This window comes from Aplysia californica, unplaced genomic scaffold (genome assembly GCF_000002075.1).
Source record: "Aplysia californica isolate F4 #8 unplaced genomic scaffold, AplCal3.0 scaffold00012, whole genome shotgun sequence".
Lineage (NCBI taxonomy): Eukaryota > Metazoa > Mollusca > Gastropoda > Aplysiida > Aplysiidae > Aplysia > Aplysia californica.
This window is the reverse complement of record NW_004797282.1, coordinates 290458-310457: the sequence shown is the minus strand read 5'-3', so window position 1 is coordinate 310457 and position 20000 is coordinate 290458. Positions and strand designations below refer to the sequence as shown.

At 38.9% G+C, this 20000-nt stretch overlaps 2 protein-coding genes across 2 annotated transcripts in view; one reads left to right on the top strand and one right to left on the bottom strand.

The window, feature by feature from the left end:
• The window catches only part of LOC101864577, a 60815-nt gene extending 50583 nt beyond the window's left edge, over positions 1-10232 (bottom strand). The window contains exons 1-10 of the mRNA XM_035970408.1: positions 10058-10232; positions 9436-9543; positions 6982-7117; positions 6360-6482; positions 5397-5614; positions 4569-4669; positions 3878-4147; positions 3265-3447; positions 1786-2563; positions 500-834 (exon numbers count right to left, since the gene is read on the bottom strand). Of these exons, the coding sequence (XP_035826301.1) occupies positions 500-834; positions 1786-2563; positions 3265-3447; positions 3878-4147; positions 4569-4669; positions 5397-5614; positions 6360-6482; positions 6982-7117; positions 9436-9516 (2225 nt within the window). The 5' untranslated portion in view covers positions 9517-9543; positions 10058-10232. The remainder of the gene's footprint in view (positions 1-499; positions 835-1785; positions 2564-3264; positions 3448-3877; positions 4148-4568; positions 4670-5396; positions 5615-6359; positions 6483-6981; positions 7118-9435; positions 9544-10057) is intronic.
• Positions 10233-10479: 247 nt separating this feature from the next.
• The window catches only part of LOC101864351, a 10891-nt gene continuing 1370 nt past the window's right edge, over positions 10480-20000 (top strand). Inside the window, exons 1-2 of the mRNA XM_005090046.3 lie at positions 10480-10632; positions 16674-18279. Coding sequence (XP_005090103.1) covers positions 16690-18279 — 1590 coding nt within the window. The 5' untranslated portion in view covers positions 10480-10632; positions 16674-16689. The remainder of the gene's footprint in view (positions 10633-16673; positions 18280-20000) is intronic.

The following is a 20000-nucleotide window of genomic DNA, read 5'->3' as shown; positions in this document are numbered from 1 at the left end:
AATGAGAGCATATCAATAATGCAAATAACACACCACAAAGAAAATAAAGTACTGAGAAGTAAAAGCATCAGGGCTACATTGTTTACACACTTTGGAGAGGAGAAATTGTACAGAAGGGAGGTTTATTCTTGTTTTCGCTGATCAAGATAAGAGAGAAACTGTAGAAGTAGACATGTTTCAAAATCGCAAATAAACTGGGAATACAAAATGTTCCAAATACAACTATAACTAGAAAATAGAAGATGGAAACAAAAGAAACAAGACCTAACAACATTTAATCATTCTTACCAAAAAAAATGAAGACTAATAAAAGAAAATGCACTGATGAGGGACTCGTAAATTTTTTTTAAATGAAGAACAAAGGAAAGCAAATATTAGTGAAAATAAAACTTTGCTAAATCGTTTACATATGGCAACCTAAATAAAACCTTCACAAAAGGCTCGTCACAGTCCCGAAAGGAAAAGAATCAACAACTACAAAAAACCAACACCCGCTCACCTTTTCGCCAGCTGCACCTCCGAGTGGAGACCCTCGCCCTCGCGTATCTGCATCTGGTTATCTCCCTCTCCCATAGTGACGCGCGGAGTGACGCCCCGCGACTGCAGAGACTTGGGGATGGCCACGTACGTGTGCTGCATGCTCTTCTCCGTGAACTTAAGCAGCGTAAAGCAGCCGGTGAGGGTCTTGACACGGGAGTCACTCATCTCCAGCCCCACGCTACTCAGAATAGTGAGTAAAGTCTTGTGGGACAGTTGCAGAACAGAAGCCATCAGATGGTGCTGGCGGCAGTCGAACTGGACCAAGTCCATCAGCTGTCTGTACATAGAGATTACCTGCAAGGGGAATCATTTATCACTCACAGCAATCAACATACAGAAATAAGGTAAGAGTAGAATCGTTTATCACTCACAGCAATCAACATAAAGAAATAAGGTAAGAGTAGAATCGTTTATCACTCACAGCAATCAACATAAAGAAATAGGGTAAGAGTAGAATCGTTTACTACTCACAGCAATCAACATACAAAAATAGGGTAAGAGTAAGAGTACTGGTTTATCTTAGAGGACAATGTACAGTCCTTCATTTTTATATAAATACTGATCAACTCTTGTGAAAATGAGATGAGTTGAGATAAGAAAAGATAAGATGAATGACTGCTATTAAACCACAAAAGGGTAAATTTCTATAAATGCTTTTAAAGGATCCATAAGAGATGCTATCCAATATAACTAGAATGAGGATACTGAGTGCATTCAATATTTTTCTGCAAATATCATAAAATATTTTTTTACCCAGCAATAACACTCTTCTGTAATCAAGAACCACACAGTGGTATAAAAAGCATGCGTTGGGGAGAGGTAATACAGAAGAAGGGACAAACATAATATTTTCCTTTCTTTGAGATTTGTCTGAAATTAATTTCAAATGTGATACAATCATTCTGTTCCAACTTTTGTAATATGAGGAAATGATGAATGTAAAGTTTCAATTGTTCGCCATCCTGAAACTAGCAAAAGATTTGCATAAATAATTTATAAAGGCACATAGAAAGAATGAAAACTTGACAGCAGTTAAGAAGTTTCAAGCTTGTTTTGGTAAACTCTTTAAAGAATTGCAACACAATCAGGTCATGTAAGTGCAGAAGATTAGAGGTGTTACAAGAGAGTAACGAACATAAAAAAGGACAGATGACGACAATAGATGTTTGATAGGAAAGAAAGAGCAAACCACACTTGAGTGGCTGTAAACCACCCACGTGTGTTTCAATTAAAATATCACTTTACCTTGAAAAGACTTGCAGTCTGTACAGCAGGCGGCTTTCCGTGCTGTTCTGTTGCTGCATCCAGGAGATCCTTGATCTGAGGACAATCTAACACCAGGGAGAACAGCTTCACGATGTTGTGCACGGCGTGGTTTACTATCTTGTCCAGATTTGCCGACCACACGTCCGACGTAGTTGCTGCCAGTTTCCACACATTGAAGAGGCTGATCCTTGCCAGTTGCAGGGCTTTCATGGAAGAGTTGGGCTCCGAGAGAAATGATCCCTCGGTCACCTCCAAATAATCGGGTTCCGAGAAGATTATCTTTCCCGAGTTGGCGTTACGCACTGCGCCAGACTGGGCAACAGAGGATGCGTCTTCTCCAAGGGCAAAACTCACCTCACTATCGATGGTCTCATTCAGACTCACGCTTGGATCCTCGAACGAGTAAGGCACATTGATGCGACCAGGTCTCATCTGCTTCTGGCCTCGAGGGGAGGGTTTAACACTTTCCAACTCACCCGAGGGCAAATTGTAGGCACTGGGCAGGGTAAGGTCCAGTCTATGTGTCTCCGCTATTTGCTTGAGATGAGCGGATGACTCCAAAACCAGGTCTCTCATGAAGATAACCGGGCTCAACTCTGAGGGCAGCTGGATAATGATGACCAAGTAGCCATCGGAGAAGAGCAGGATCGGCAACGTGGGGTGAGAGGAAACAGAGAAACGTTGGTGCAACGGATCCATCTCAGAGTTGGCCGAGGGAAGAAGGTCACTGCTTATATTCTGGCCCTGGCGGTCAGACCTTAAACAAAAAGTAATTCAAAAGTTGTTATGTGCAACAGGGAAAAAGAAAATGGACAGGTCCTACATCTTATACATTTCTGTCTTTGAAACCTTCTAGCAAAGGCAAGTGCAGCTTATTGACCCTACTTTGAAATAATGCATAATAATAATGTTATCTGAGATTTTTTTTTACCTCTTTCTAACTTGAAATACAATCCCAGATGCATTCAGCTTCAATAAACTTTTAATAAAAGGTTTGTTCATTAATGACTATAATATTTGGTCCTTGTTAGCTCATTCAAACAGACACAAAGCTTTAGAATACACAGAAATGTTTTTGCAATGTACATCACTGACCAAAGTACAAAATATGGCAAATCGCCCCTTTCCAATCTCTAACTACCTTGAGATCTAATGATGAAAACACAGACATTGAAAATTAATCAGCTAGGCTCCTATATGTGCCATGAAACAGCTTTAAGGGGCCACATTTCTTAAACGGGAGTTTTACTTGTATAAATATCTGATGGTTAAGTGCTAGCCAAAATCCTGAGCCAACTGGCTGGTTCATTCTCACCTGTGAATTATAACTTCAGCTTTATTTGTTGACTTATAGCAGCCAAAAAGCCTACAGTTTGTGCAAAGGTAATTAAATGTTAACTTTAGCTATAATGATGCAAAACTGCTGGTTCTCATATATATATATATACATATACTCACTGCACAGATATAAGAGGTGAAAGGGGCAGGAAATATGCAGGACCCATTTCAACAGAGCAACCTTTGGAGAATACGACCAGCGGTTCCCCAAGCCGAGACAGCAAACCAGCACAACCATTACGGAGCATGATGGCTAAAAATAGATTGTCACTTGTCCAGCTCATGTCTGAAATCCAGTATTGCCTACAATAAAACAAAATAACACCAGAAAAAAGAATAAACACCATATTATAGGCTACAGATATATATTGGGCAGAAAGCATAATAATCTTTTCAACCTACTCAAATTTTCTCACAAGAGAAACAATCCATATCTGAAATATTCAGCAAAACGAATAAAAATTTAAAAGTCTTACTACTGTACTTTTTAAAAGGATGATGTGCAAAATTTCAACATTCTTAATCCAACATCAAGCTTTCTAAAGACTATCTTATTAGAGACTTTAATATACAGGTTGTTCCCATGACCCTTACAAAGACATCTTTACGTTTCATTTGAATTAATATAGACAGCAGCAGATTAGGTCCACTGGCGCCCTATGTACTAGTAAATATGACGGGCAGTAAGTAGGTTCACTTTATATTTGTCATCTAGCAATTATTTCCCCCTTACCGTCCTCTTTTAGCTCCAGGCTCTTTCAAGCCACAGCCTCTCATGTCGGAGACAAGAACTGTTTCTGTGAAAGGTGACACAAACAACACACTCGTCTGGGCTGGAGACTTCTGATTAACACCAACTGCCAGAATCTGGCCGTCATGAGAGTAATGACAGACATACGCCCCTCGCATATTGATTGGTTCACAGCCTTCTTGAATGTTCTTGACTGGATACAACAAACTTGTCCACTCTATTGATACAGCAGGATCCGTTTCTGAAGGTTGCCTGCAATCAAGTAAGGAAAAAGCTGTTAGGTAAAAAAAAACCAGTAAGATGAGCAAAAATAGATATTACTTTACTGCCACGGTTGGAAATTTTTCATGGCTTTACAGGAATGGTAAAAACTCATGTAGATATATATCAAGCTGTGCACATAAGATGGAACTGTATGTTCTCTAATAATCATCACTAATTTATGGTGTTCTCTTGACTTGTATTTTTCTTGATTATGTGAGGCCTGATTTAAAATATGATGAAGTCAGTTTAAATTTTTCTTAGTCAAAAATAACAATGCAGACTATCTACCCATCCAAGTATAGCTTTCCAAGATCTATGACAATTCAAGAGAAAAGACTATAACGGTATAAGACGATCTCAGCTTTCCTGACGTTTTTCTTATTTTTATGTAACTGTCTACGAGGCTTACCCAGTCAGTTCATCTCTGTTAAACCTTAGGAACATGGAGCAAACTGTAAGATTTCCTTTCTGGGTGTAGACAATACTGAGCTGACAGGAGTCTCCAAACACCTGGGACCCAAAATGCAATTAAAAATATCAAGCATTTCAGCAAACACATTAATTATAGATATAAAACAGCCACAAAGTTGTGCAATTTCTGAAGGTGGAGTAAGGAAATGCATACCTCTTACTATAAGTTGTAAGCCTATTCCCTGTTTTGCTGCAGTTAGTTTAGTTGAAAATATGCATATATATGTTAGATATTCATCATAACAACAAAGGGTTTAAGCTGCAAGCTTGTATTACCCACCATCATGTTCAGAAAAAGAATGAGGATTTGGTATATGAGGATACAGTAAGTAACTTGTCGTTCAGGCAAGTAGATATTTATGAACAACTCAAGAATATTTCTTTTAACAATTTGTTCAGATCACCTGATTATTGTTGTACCTGTGATGCAATTCACAACCCCCCCCCCCCCCAAATGTTAGTACACCTCATTAATACATACCTCATTATAGACTCACAAAACTGACTCATTATGGTTTCATGTCAACAACCTTCCTTGACTATAAAGATGCTCTTATAAGTTCATTGTCATGAATTGTATCTTTCAAAAGGTGCATATAAATTTAACTTATGTCAAAACTATATTTGATACAGATATTCTAAAACTTTTGGAAACAGAGGCAGAAAGCCAAATTAGAAAGAATGAAGTTTAGGTGTTGACCTACCAATGATCTTTTTTATAAATATACCGAAAATGCAAATATGTAAACCCTCCAAAAGTTGATACCTCCGAGCTGGTGTACACAGAATCCATGCTGACTTCCTTCGTCTGGGAAGAGGGCAGTTGAACTTGAAGAGAAGTAGAAATCTTGAACCACTTGCCCAACAAGGTGTTGTTTTTGGCATCTGTGGCCGAGAGTTCTCTTTGCCACAGGAAAATGTTCTGGTTTCCCAACACCAGTAAGACTTGTGAACAGTCCGGAGAGGGAAAAGCTTTGCAGCCATCTGTGCAAACAAAAAATATTGACATAAAAGTCTGTCTACCTTACGTCTCACATTATTACATTTACAGGAAAAGTGAAGGGGGTGTGAAAAGAACAGTATTGTAGATGTCTCCGAACCAAAAACCAAGGAAATAAATCTTCAACTCCACTGCATCATAAAAATTATGACTGGGAACAAAACTATCAGCAAAGGCCCATGTAGATATATAATAAACAGTGTAGCACTCATATAGGGAAACATGCATTATAAGACAACACGCACAGAGCGAAGAAATTTTTAGTTCCCAGATTTTTTTCTTAAACAATATCATTCTTTATAGTTAAAATAAAACACATACATAGCGAAATTCACACACAAAGCAGAAAGATTTCTGTGCCCCGCAGATTTAGCTATCTGCATCCTAGACAGCAAATAATAGGTACTGTATTTCAAGCCCAAGTAATTTTATGTCTATCTATAAATGTTGGAAGATAGCATTTGTCCTTCAAATAAAATTCATGAGTCCTTGCCTCTGTGTCATAGCAGTTTCCTTGAAAAGAAATAATTCCAAAACCATTTTCAAAAAAAGTTTGGTTAAAAAGAAAATGATCTGCAAATGCACACAAATGGCACTGTACTCAAACTAAAGTATACTTTCAAACGCAAAATAAAATTCATGAGTCAGTCTCTCTGTTTTACAAGTTTTCAAGTTAAAAATTTATCCCACACCCGCATCCCATCAAAAATAAAAACTGTGATGAATTACCTCCTAAAGTAATATTATTGTCTAAGAGCAAACTAGCAAGTCCACAAATAGTCTTGAGATCATCTCTATCCTTGTGCCACACAAACACCTCGCCTGATGTTTGGACACCAACCAAATGGGAACCTGTAAAGCAAGTAAAAGTGTTGATCAAACAAATATTTTCACACTTACAGATCATCAAAAAAAAATTCTGCCTAAAAGATGTAGAAAGAAAAAAGTCCACCAACACATCAAACTGATCCCTTGCTATCTTTATTAAAACAAAACTGATGGCATATGTAGCTAATTAGGTCAACGAAGGCCAAAAAATGACATTTACAACAGGACTCAAGGAAGTGATAAGGTCAAGCACTCTACAATATCATCTAGCAGAGCATCTCTTTACGTGTTGCACTACAAAAAGCTGACCTCTTCTAAAAATTAACTTCGATTTCAGTTTCAGGATGTAGAAGCTGTTAGGTCACATATGGAGTAATGAACCTATTGGCTTGCACAATAGAGAAAATATTCAACAATAATATCAGGACAACAGTCAATCCAGTTATTTTTAAACAAACAGTCCATTAATACTAGATAAAAAACAGCATTGTTAGATTTAATTTCAGTCCCAGTAATTTCAAACCTCCAGGAGTTGAAGTCAAATAAACTGTGCTTGACAAAAGGCCCGAGAGTTTCGGCACACTCCTCTTGGTCTTCCCAGAGGGGATGTAGAGAACACTGATACGCTTCTCATCCAGCAAAAACAAACTTTCTCGTTCCTGAAAGTACAGAAACACCAAATGTCTTAGCCGTAGGTGACAACAAAAAAAAGATGAGAATCATCTTAGCTGAATATTTATATAACAACATCTATATGAACCCTCTTATACCATAGGTGGACAACAAAAACCAAAGGTTGAATTTATTGACCGTAGAATGTATCTATAGAGGTTAGTACGTTGTGTAGCAATACCACAGCTTTTTTAAAGATGGGAACTACTAACCTATAAACAACACAGGTACAAAGGTCAATAATCCAGAAGTAAATGCTTTGTACTTTTTCAAAATTGGTCCATAAATGGCTGTGTACATGTCAGAAAATTGAAATTGTGGGTATTTTGGAGAAAAGTCCTTTTGAGGAATAAAGAAGGGTAAACGGCACCAGAATATTGAAAACCCATTTATAATATAACTTTCACTTTCACATGTTTATGAATGGAATGAGCTGAAAATTGGTGAGTTTATGTTTTTTGGGGCAACCAAATAGAAAATGGAAGAATTAAAGTTGTAATTTCAATACCTTGGTAATTATATGCCAAATAAATAATTAAATATGCATTATATAATCTATAAAAAAAATAAGCCAAATGTCTTTAAAATAGACATATATGTCCATTCTGTTACATATGGCATATATATGGATGTACAAATCTGTGTTCACAAAGAGATGAAATAGAAAATGTGACAAATGAGTTTTTATTGTAAAATTATTATGCACTCATTTGAATATGATGTGCATAATTAACCAAATTGTAACCAAACAGGTTAATAAATAATATCAAGCTCAGTTTCTTTTTTTTAAACTTATAATTGAAACTATATTATACAAATAACTCAAATTGATTATCATGTGCACAACTAATCAATTACATAGTTATTTTAGCCTAGCAAAATATGTTCCCACCTCACACCCCTTCCATACCATGAAATATGCCTCAGAACTACAATTATATTGCATTCATTCCTATTTGATGTGTGTATTCTGTAAATAACATTGTTCTTCTGCTTTTATCATTATTGAGTAAGTAGGCCTACACATAGCATAAATCCACGGAAATATATATATACCTGAGTGATCTTCACTCTGCTCCTGCCAAAAACATTGTAAATACTGGAAGCAAATACCTTGAAGTCAATATCAGCACTAAATTTGCGTAAACCCGAAATTAAGCCCAAATATTTGTGATAGCAAATAGAAATAAACCTTCGTTGCACCCGTGTCTATGAGTACGGTGTTTTCCGAGGTATTCAGGCCCATCAAAATATCTGTCCAATCAGCGGTTACTCTTTAACACAGCCGTGACAGCACAGCAAGATGGGGGCAAGCTTACACATCTCGCGGCAAGCGTTTCTCGTGTGCGGCAGTGTTTCCCTTTCTGGCTTTTGGGCCACACGAAAAACAGGAACGACATCGATGTTACTTTTTTTCAAAATGCGATTGTTTGACGGATAATTTCACGTAATAGTTTCTATATTATAAAGTTCAGCTTGACTGAGATGATGCAGGAGCATTCCACGGATTAATCGACCACACATTTTTTAAAACAATCTCCTCAAAGAAACTACCACTTTCTTGTCTTTAGTTCGATTAAGACACGGAAATCCGCCAAGGCTAGATCCTTCTTTCTTGTCATTGGTTGCCGAGTTTGGAGATGTTTGGTTACTATTTAGATGGATTTCGCACCTCTACCAAATACGGAGAGTCCGAAAATCACGGTGCCATTCGGTAGGTCTTGGTGACGCTACCAACCAATCCTCTTTCTTCAATAATATCTTGGCTGTCGCTACAGATATTCGAAAAATGTTTTCTTCAGTGAATGCCTCAATTTCTCCTGCGTGTATTGATGTATGGTGCATGGGGCTAATGCAAAGAACAACGCTATATATAAATTTACGTGTTCCCAAGGTTACTACTTGCTCGGGTGAGTCTACCGCGTTTTCACACTGCCGCGCGGGGCCTGTGGTATTGCTATGTTGTGTACACAAAGCTGCAGAGTAAAGCACACTTGATGAAAACCACTGGGCATCTCAACAATCATACTCAAAGCTGATAACTGAAGTCTCAGTTTCTCAGCATTTGCTGAACCAGCCAAAGAGTGAATATTCTACCTGAAACCCGATGCACTTCCTTTTCCACTGTGGTCTTGATCAGTCTCAGTGCTACCTTGTTTAACAAAGTCTGTTTTAATTAGGAAGCCCTCTGACAAGTGCAATATTGTCGACACAATGCACATCACGATAAAAACCCTACAGTGGTACATAATAATCAAGAGAAAAAATCATGATTCTTTGACACGACTAACAGCTGCTCCCTCACCTTGCCAAGCCAAACAATTTTTGGCCATGGTTTTGTCCTCTTGATGTTTGTGGAGGCAAGCACCTCAAGTTTCACTTTCATGATGCTTTTGAAATGCAAGCCTTTGCTCTGGAAAATAAAAAGAACAGAAACTCCTAAAACTGAAAATTAGATATTGACCATTCAAAAGCAATAATGACCAAGTGAGAAATTTCTTTTTCCTCGACTAGAAGAAATGCCAAACAAGGAGTGCAGGTCCGCCTTCACTGGGGACAGCTAGTTTGTGTGCAATGATTTTACAGCAAGTTAACTTTAGAATGTTTAAGCTTTAGAAGGCTAAGTGTCTTTCAGTAAATTAATGCTAGGCCAGCCATGCTACAACGGTTCATTCATGCCTAGTATAGACTAGTATAGTATATCTGAAAGCACTATCCTATCCAGGATCATTTGATGGCAACGAAAATAGCATGATTTAAAAGCTGCTTTAGATCTATATCTTTAATGCCTAATACTGACTTGTCTAAGCCACTCTGTTAAAAACAAAGTGAGCTGTCAAACAAAAACAAACATTTATAAATAAATATTGAAATGCAGAAAATCAAAAATGTTGCTTTTTTTATTAAAAGGTCGCGTTTTTCTTTACCTTGCGTAGTTCGAAGCTTCACTGCCACAGAAATAGTAATATCCAAACGGGTCAAATCTTTAAGAGTAAGTCTGAGTTCATGTTGGAACTCTAAGAATCAAATTCTCAACCCAAAACAATTCAAAGGAGGAATTGTAATTCGTGTTAGGTCTTGAAACATCCAGTGACCGCCATTTGTAAACAGTTACAAATGACAGGTATGCGCTTGAAAGCAACGTGTAAAACTTCTTAACCCTTCTTGGTTGAAATTCCTTTGCAGCTCACTAGATACATAAATACAATGTCTATTTGATGCAAAACAAATCGTGTTTTAATTTCTCTTTTTGCTGTGTTCTGCCTTCTAATACTCACGAGGTTTTTTTAATCATAAAAGTTGTATTTACAATTCTGAATGTAAATGGCCTCCTGGCATATTGTCGAAACAAAGCTGTTGATAGTTACAACCGGAACTGTTTGACTTGATTGAATTGTTCTAAACCAAAACCAGAATAGAACATAACATTTCATTTGCACTTGTACAACGTTGTGCCTGTTTACTCGTTTTACACCTGTTTCCCCAGAATGTTGTTTCATTAGTAAGTCGCTTAATGTTCTAAAAGTTAAATACTTTCCCACTCTTAAGTTTTGCACTTCCACTTTTACTTTTGTCTGTAGTTGTTGAAGTTGAGATAGAAGAGAAAATTTAAATTTGATTGACAGATAGATCTAGATCTAGATCTAGATCTAGATCTAGAAATCTAGATCTAGATTTTTTCTGGATCCAATCCAGTTTAGCAGACTTCATAATTTTGTAGATCTAGATCTAGTAGTAGTAGTTTTACTGGCTATTGTTTACTTTCTCGTGTTTAATTCCGTAATGAGAGACCATTCTGAGATCTATCCCGGCCTACTCAACGAAGTGTTTACAGACCCGGTAACGCGGAACGAAGTATAACGTAGACCCTGTGGGGGAAATCTTTTGTGATTTCGGAAAGTTTCAGCGCCCAGACCCGGTAGAGTGTGTCGTATGTGAGTGTGTGTGTGGAAGAGAGAGAGAGGCAGGCAGAAAAAGAGGGGAGAGAGATTGACAGAGAAATAGGAAGGGTGACTGATCGATTGAAATTATGACATTGTTCTTTTCTTCAAAGTGTCTTATTGATTTCTCCAACTCCAAAACGGAGGAAAAACGATTGTTCCTCGAAAAGACACCCGCAATCTTCATTTACAGTCGAACGGAATCGCAAGGGAGCCAGGAAAAATTCAGTCTTAGACTAGGGGAATTTATTGGGGAGATGGAAGGGGGGGGGTCAAAGGCCCAGCAGGTGGGATCAAAGGTCGCTTGTCCGGTCGGCAAGCAGTCAGAAGTGGTCAAACTTCACACCTCTCAGCTGCTATCCTCTCTGACAATGACATGGGTCAGTCTTATTTATCTAGTTACCTCCAGTGCATGCATTTCATAGGACCACTGTTTGACTTATTAAAAACATCAGAAGCATTTGAACATCTCCTTTGCTTCCACCCTTAGCCCCACCCATCGGTGTAATAAGCACAGACAACCAATGCCACCCCTCACTGCCATGTATCAACGATTAAAAGAACTCTTTTTCTTGGTTGACTGTACGATCAGAGTGGCAGGCATTTGTCAAACTAACTTCACACTTCTGGCCTCTGGCTACCAATGAAAGTTTCCTTGGTGGCTCGCTACTAGTGAGATTTCACACCCACACCACCCTGACCATCTTCATCGCTCAGGGCTCACATACAGTCAAACCTGCCTTAAGGGAAACCCGTATAAAAAATGGAAACCTGTCTGAACAGAATCTCCACGCTCCCCCCTTGATATATTCCTCTTTATTTACCTGTATAAAACGGAAACCTGTCCAACGCGGAAATGGAAAGAAAAATCCGCTCCCTTCCGAGGGTTTCACCTGTCTAAGACGGAAAATGCTTTGCCCGCTCAACCTTGATTTGAAACAAAACTCGCAGGTTTGGTTCCGCCGGCTCTAAACTTAACGCTATGGCTATGCCGCTGGCCGATGAAGAGGAGTAGGGGTGCAATTTGGGGGTAGATATTACCCCATCATGTGAGCCCTGAGCGATGCAGATGGTCAGTGTAGTGTGGGTGGGAAATCTCACGACTTCTCATGAGAGTGCTCGAGTAGCGAGCTACTACGGAAACTTTCCTAGGTAGCCAGGAGCCTTAGCTCAGGACTCAATGAACAGTTTCCTATTAGAGTAATGCTTGTGGCGTGAAAAAGGCAGCTACCGTCACCCTCTGTAGTCAGTCGTACCCTGGCCTGCCCATGTTTCTGCATTAATGATTTTGCGGTTTTGTCAACTGATGCTGTTACCGAAGAAGATGACGAGTTCTCTTGATATGATATTGTTAAATATATAAAAGCTTTTCTTCTCGAGCTGCGACTTTACGCAACTTGATGTAGCCAATGTGCACCACCTGAAAGTAGGTAGCGTAAACACGGCCTCGCGAGCACTCGTGGCCTTCCGACCGCGTGGTATCGGTGAAATCGGGGTAATTCCGATCGCTGTTTCTTAGCTCTTTCGCGATAAAACACCAAGTGCCGTACACCTTGTAAAAGTTCAGCTTTTCTTCGTTACAATGGTGTAAGTTGTTTATATGTCTGATTAGTAGGAGCTGGAGAATCGCCGACGAAAGCGAAGCCCCTCGCAGTCGGAATGCGTGGTCGGCCGGTTGAAAAATTGACACGGGTGCATTCAAATGCTTCGCGGAACGAGGAATGATTAAATGCCGTCTTTTCATTGGCGGAGAACTGTAGAGCTTTAAATGCCGTCTTTTCATTGGCGGAGAACTGTAGAGCTTTAAACGGGCTTTCCCGTGGTATGTGTTTTGCCTTTGGCGTCTAAATAGAAAGCTTTTAAAAATACTGTCAAAATGTTTAAAGATCACTTTTTACACATAATATGTAAAATACCGGCTTAAAAAATATATCTTATAAAAGATCAGCTTATTTTCTATTAGAATAAAGTAATCAGCTTGGAATTATTTTTCATCAATCCTTCCACGAGACTCAGAAAGCATGTGACCCCGCACGCGGGGTACACTACAGTATAGAGCCGACTCGCTCGCCGCGGGGCCCGGTGCGGCGCCGGCGGGGTCAACGCTCGGTGTTTTTGTCGAAATAACGACAGATCATCGTGTTTGAGGCGATAAAGTACTGATTTGTAATGATCTCACTGTCTTGAAAAAAATTAGGCTCCATATATTTGTTATAGTGATTGTACTCTGTTAATGTGGAGATGTTTAGTGCTCTTGGTACTCTTTTATTGTCTGTCAAACATGGGGTTGCAGCCAGTGACTGACTTTAACAAATTTGACCAAATTTTAAACAACTACCATTTTCTTAAAAATTGACTGAGAGGTTAAAGAATGGTACCAAAATGCTCAGTGGATATAGGCCTTTCAAATGGAACTGATAAATTTGGCATAGAACTACTTTGAAAATTTAGTTTCTGGTACCTACTGAAAGCCTAAAAGCAACATGTTAATCATACAAAGGCAGAAAGTCATTGAGTTAATCAATCTTGGCAAGGATAACACAGCAGATTTAAAATTACAGAGGTGTGTGTTTGTGGGGGGGGGGGGAGTGTGTGTGTGTGTGTGTGTGTGTGTTTGTGTGTGTTTGTGGGGGGGGGGGGGTGATTAAATACTAAAGGAGAGGGTTTTACCGTGTTTCCGGCAGAGCGCATAATCAACGTTTGTGAAATCGGCTATGAAAACTTCGGCTTCGGGCACTCTTCATTTACAAGACAGTCAATACTTTCATGATGAACCATTGAAGTCGAACACTGTCTACATTGCAGCATGCAGTCAGTGTGTTACCCCTGGAAGCGCGCAGCTATATATATATAATAATATATTTATAGGGCATGAGCCGGGCTACCCGGGAAGGGCGCAGGCCCTAAGGGCACAGACGAGTACCTTTTGCAATGGGAAATTTCAGTATTCTTTTTATGGAAAATGACGTAGTAAATTGTCGGTCAAAGTTATAAAATGGGGGCTCTCATGGCCTAGAAGTTAAGGTGTTCGCTGCTCATTCAATAGGTCCTGGGTTTGAAACCGGATAGCGAGAAATTTTTCTTCTCTAAATTGTCTCCTTTCACCTCCTTTTCTGCACTCTGTCGTTTGCTTTTGTCTCCACTTTCTGCCCCCTCCCTTCCTCACCTCCTTTGCCCCCTCCTCTGGGCTCCTGACTCTTTCTGCAGCCATATTTATAGCTACTCTTTGGCTCCTTCTTAGTAACTGCTGTCTTTCAGTCACACCCCTGATCTTTTGGTAGGAAAGATCTACCCCTAGCCTTCTCGGACAAGGATGAAAAATGTCGGAGGCCTCGTGTGCAAGTTGCGCAGTTAGAGATCCCTTGGTTGTCCGAAACAGATAATAGTAGGCTTTGGCCGCCACCCAGGCAAAATTCAGAATTTCCTACCAACTGAAAATGTTAAATGTGTCCCCCGCGCTCATATGACCTTATGCGGTTGCAAGTGCCGTAAAACACTTACCAAAAAAAAAAGAAAAGTTATAAATTATGACGAATGACTTTGCAAGTTATCTTGACCTCGTAGAGCCAAAGATTCTCTACTAGACTCTAGTAAAGATTGATAAAGTGACACGGTCCAGCTGAGCGACTTCATGCTATTGCTATATGATCACTTCAAGTTTCGCCGTGCTAATGTACTAATTTTTTAGTTCATCGCGTTTTGCTCTTTGTTTGTAATTTGATCGCTTATCATTTTTTAATGGCTCATTCTATCAGCTTTAACACTTTGCTATCACAAGGCTCATATAGTAAAAACTATCTTGCCATCAAAGGCATTTTGGGGTAGATCCAAAGAAACTGGGTGGTAAACATCGCCTATCGGCGAGATGTGACAGCAAAGTGTTAAGAAAACATATGGTTTTATATTTTCTACATGAAAATCTCTGGTTATGTCTACTTCGCACTCAAGCACACCTCGGCTTAAAGCACACTTACGCTTTGTCACGATGACCGGCATGGACTATATAGATTACATAAACTTCAATATGTACCTCATGCATGCGAAGCATCCCTGCCTGGAAATCAAAGGGATCCCCAACACAGCTGGGACACAGACATCCCTCTTCAGTGCTTTCTGACCAGAACGCCCAGGCACTTGGCTCACATAGACCAACACACCTTCTGTGCTACCACTTTTCACAAGACACTAAAATAACATAACATTAACATCATTATTTTATTTTTTTATTTTTTAATGAGCGGACAAATGTTAAAAGGTGAAAAACAGACATGCAAGATGAGGATTTCTCAGAATGTCCCCGTTTTGTCGCTAACAAATGAATTGGTTCACTGGTATTAATGAAAACACTGTATAAAGAGAGAAAGTCAGAGAGAGAGAGAGATACATTCCGACAATCTTGAGTATGTATTCAAGATTGTATTCTTTCTGTCAGTTGGTTTCGGACGGTTTAGATAGGTTTCAGTAGGTTTCGGAAAAAAGAAGCACCCTGCCGTAGCTGCATTGCTCTCAATGACAATGTCTAAGTTGGCTCCTTCAGAGTCATAACATAAAAACGGAGGACTTTTTAACTATAAGTCTACTCTCAAATTGCTGTTCCTCGGCATTCTTGCTACCCAATAGGAGTAAAAATGCAAGGAAAGCAGATAATCTGAAAAAAAATGATCTGTATTTTACGATTTGACTTAGTGTTAAAACAATACCATACTGGTTTTAATTTAAAAAAGAAAATATGGGAAATAAATCCAAACACAGATTACTGGTATATCGAAGGTTTCAAGAGAAAAATAGAATAGGATCTGAATTGATTGGAGCTAATTTTGCATTTAGAGGTTGTTTCGAAAGTCTCCCATAAATTTTTTTTGTTTTTATAGACTAAACCTCATACTACACTTTTAGATCTTTGCAAGAACTAAGTACCCGGTATGTACTAAATTTGGTCAAAATTTATGCCTTCATTTAAAAGTTATTACGAAAACCGAGGGTTCCGTTATTTTGTGTCACGCGGTATTATATTATATTATATTTGGTCGATAACTTAATTGTTAACGTACTCGAGTGTTGTTACTAGTAAATCTTGTTAATAAAATTTGTTTTGTGGGTCATGATTTTTTAAAAGGCTGTCCTGCTTTTATGCTATCGGTACTCAAATTGTCATGTTTTTTAAACTAAAAATGTTAAGCCTGTATCAGTGCATCAGGGATGGGAAGGTTGCAATTTTTAGGCAGTTTACTTTGCAATTTTTTGCAATTTTTCTATTTCAAAAATGCAATTTTCAGCAGGGCCAGCTTTGTTTCAAAACTGCCCTAACTTACATTTGGGCAGAAAGAGTTTTGATTGTCGTGGTTCAATGCCGAACCTGTTTGTGTGTTCCTTTTGTGTGGTAACCTCTCCGCTCTTTCATCCTGAGACAACTTTGGCTCTGATGATCTTTTTAACTTCATATATATTATATATGTAACATTAATGTTGGATAGTGATGTTAACTTTGGGTAGTTCATAAAAAGTGTCAATCATTTGCTAAAAAATTAATTCACTTTTTCCAGTTAAAAGATCTTCTGAAAGAAAAAAGATGGTATTTATTTATTTTTCTATTCTTTTTCAGGTGCCGTCCAGCAATCATGCCAAGCTTGTTTTCATGGAGAATGGATTTGTATTGTTTGATAGTGACTGGAGCTCAGGCTATCAGCACTGTTGTTCGCACATCAAAAAAATGTTGGGTCTTCATGGTTCGAGATGCATTCAAGCTCAGCATGGCCATTTCGCTGTTTTTGCTCATTCTGAATTTCATAATTATTTCTTATGGTCAGAACAGTGTGAAGTCCCTTGTGCTTCCAGCAAAGCTTCGGCATGGTTTTGTGCCCGCTTTTCCTGATCATTATTTCCGTAGTAAAAGTCACATCAGCTCACCCACAAATCAGTCGCTGAAAAGTGTGAAAGTGGACAGATACTTGCAACACCATGCGCAGAAAAACAGCCTCATCAACAAAGTACCTCCTGTTCTGCATGTCGTCTGGTGTGAGGAAAAATATTTTACTTTTTCCAATTACCTTAGTGTGCTATCTGGATTTAAGGTGATCCAACCGTCTGTCATCTATCTTCATTTACTTGGCCAGCCAGAAATGGATCCAAACGGCTATTATCAGTTCTTGTCAGATTTGAAAAGAGACGTCCCATCCCTTGTGCTGTCTCGACTGACTCATAAAGAAGCTTGCTCTAGTGACCCTGTCACTTTAGCCCTCGCCTACTTAAAAATACTTGGCCCCAGAGGTGGAATCGTGATCAATGGGCAAACTCTTTTAAGCCCATCCCCTGATTTTGATAGTGTTCTTAGTCATAAGGTTAGTGTGATGCGACAGGAAGAAAGCCGTGCTCCATTAGTGGTTACTGCTCAGTCAAATCTCGAACTGGAAAAAATTTCAAATGAAGAGGATTTTCAAAAGTTTTTACACTCCAAAAGTCTTTTTGACAGTTTTTGCGCTGTATCTGATACATATTCCTTCCAGAAAAAGAACACCTGTGTTTATATAACGAATGATCTTTTTCCTGTCCATGTTTTGGGAGGTGAATCTCAGTTTCGTCAGTTAATGCGGTGGGTTGGTTATGGCACATCCCAGAAAATGGAAAGTCTTCCAGAAAACTTTGATATTGTTCCAAATATCGTTCACTATGTTTGGCTCGGACAGCGCAGTTTAAATTTCATGGGCTACCTCAGTCTTCTTAGTAGTATCCATGTCCTAAAAGCGGATCAGGTATATATCCATGGTGATTATGAACCTCTCGGGGACTACTGGAAGGAAGTTGTGAAAGATAAACGAGTCAACTTCATCAAGAGGGATTTTCCACCATCAGTATATGGGGAACCAATAAAAAAATTCGCTTCTCATGCAAGTGACTATCTCCGAGCTGATATTCTTCTGAGGTATGGGGGCATATATGCTGACTGGGATGTACTTTTTGTGAAGCCTATGTGGCCGTCCCTCCGGCGACATAAGACGACGGCAAATGTAGACTGGCCAAAAACCGGCGTGTTTCCTGATGTGATTAACCTTGGGGTCCTTATTGCAGCTCCCGGGGCACCGTTCCTGAGACACTTCTTGGAATCCTACAGATGGTACCTGGATAACCACTGGTCCTACAATGCCATTCACATGCCCTATAAGGTGTATGAGAAAGTGCCTTCATCGCTGAATATAGACAGGCATTTGCAGGTTTGTCTTTTTTGTTTCTATCTATTTTGTTCCTTGGAGATTGCCACAGAAAAGTATTTTCATCTGCAATACATTGCTTGCAGAGGTCTTTGGACTTTGTTATAATACTTAAAAGCACAACAATAAAAAGAACGACATCATGGTGTGGAGGGAACTGTCTATTTGGAATGAACTGTGTTAGTTCTCTCCACATTCGTGCAAACTTTTGGAACCTTCGGTGACACTGTAAAGATGACTCCTCTAGGGAGCGTGACTGAGGGTGCCCACATCGTGACTCGAAAGAGCTGAGGAATGTAGGACAGACATGATCTAACCAATTAACTACTAACCAGTTGTGGTAGCCATCTCCAGCTGGGGTTCTGGCAACACTTAGATGTGAAACTTACCCAAAAAAATGTCATAAGAGTGAAGAAACATATGTATTCACTTATTTATTAATGTATTTATGTAAAACATTTTCCTGTGTGTTTACTCTATGACTAACAGCTAATTTCAAAACCCAAAATGTAACACACTTTGTTGTTATTACCAAGTACAAAAACGCCAGATGATAGAATTGGGCAGGGTAAAAAAAAAATTTTTTGTTCTCTCCACATTATGATGCAGCTGTTCTTGTTGTGCTAGTAAAAAATGTCAAATGAAGATTTTCTAAAAACTTGCTTTTTTAAAGTCTTTTTGACATTCTTTTTTTTTTTTTTTTTTTGTTCCATCTGCCATACACTCAGATTAGAAAAAGTTATATATTTCTGTGTTCACATAGTAAATGACCTTTTTCCTTTCCTTATTTTTCTTGGTGAATCTCAATCTCATCACTCATTTATGGCACATTCCAGAAAATGGAGAATCTAGAAAACTGAAATATTGTTCCAATCATTGTTCACTATGTTTGGCTCGGAGAGTACAGTTAAAATTTCTTGAGCTACCTCATTAGTCTTCATAGTAGTATCCATGTCCTAAAAGCAGTTCAGGTAATTTCAAGCCATGGTACTTTAATGAGCCTCTTGAGAACAACTGAAAGGAAATTGTAAAGTATTCTGGAGATTTCAATTATTTTTCGTAAACTCCTTTTTTTTTAAATTGGGGGGGGGGGGTAGGGATGGATGGATGGATGGATGGATGGATGGATTAATGGATGGATGGGTGGATGGAGGGAGGGAGGGAGGGAGGGGGATGGATGGATTGATGGATGGATGGATGGATGGATGGATGGATGGATGGATGGATGGATGGATGGATAGATGGATGGATAGATGAATTGTTGAATTGAAATAGATAGAGAGATGGACAGACAGACAAACAGACAAACAGACAGACAGACAGACAGACAGAGTAATCAATACCATAAATGCTCCCTACTTTTCACTCACGCCAAACACTATTAATCACACGAGCGAGCATCGAATGTATAATCTTTCAGTATCGCTGTCGGATCATGATACCGATACTGAATTATTCAAAAGATACTCACAAGATATTGAAAAGAGCTGGTCCGAGGGCGAGGATTATCCTCTTGTATATTTGAAAGGTTTAATCGGATTATCATAATTTAAACTGGTGTAATCTTCTTTGATGTTAAAAGCATGTTTCAAAGACTCTTAGGGGGTTGAAAAACTCGCGTATAGCTTTTGTTAAATATCATAGGAATATAATAATCTATAATGGGATGTTATGTAAGGAACTCGTTTTATTTATTTCGAGTGGTGTTTGTGTGTGTGTGGGGG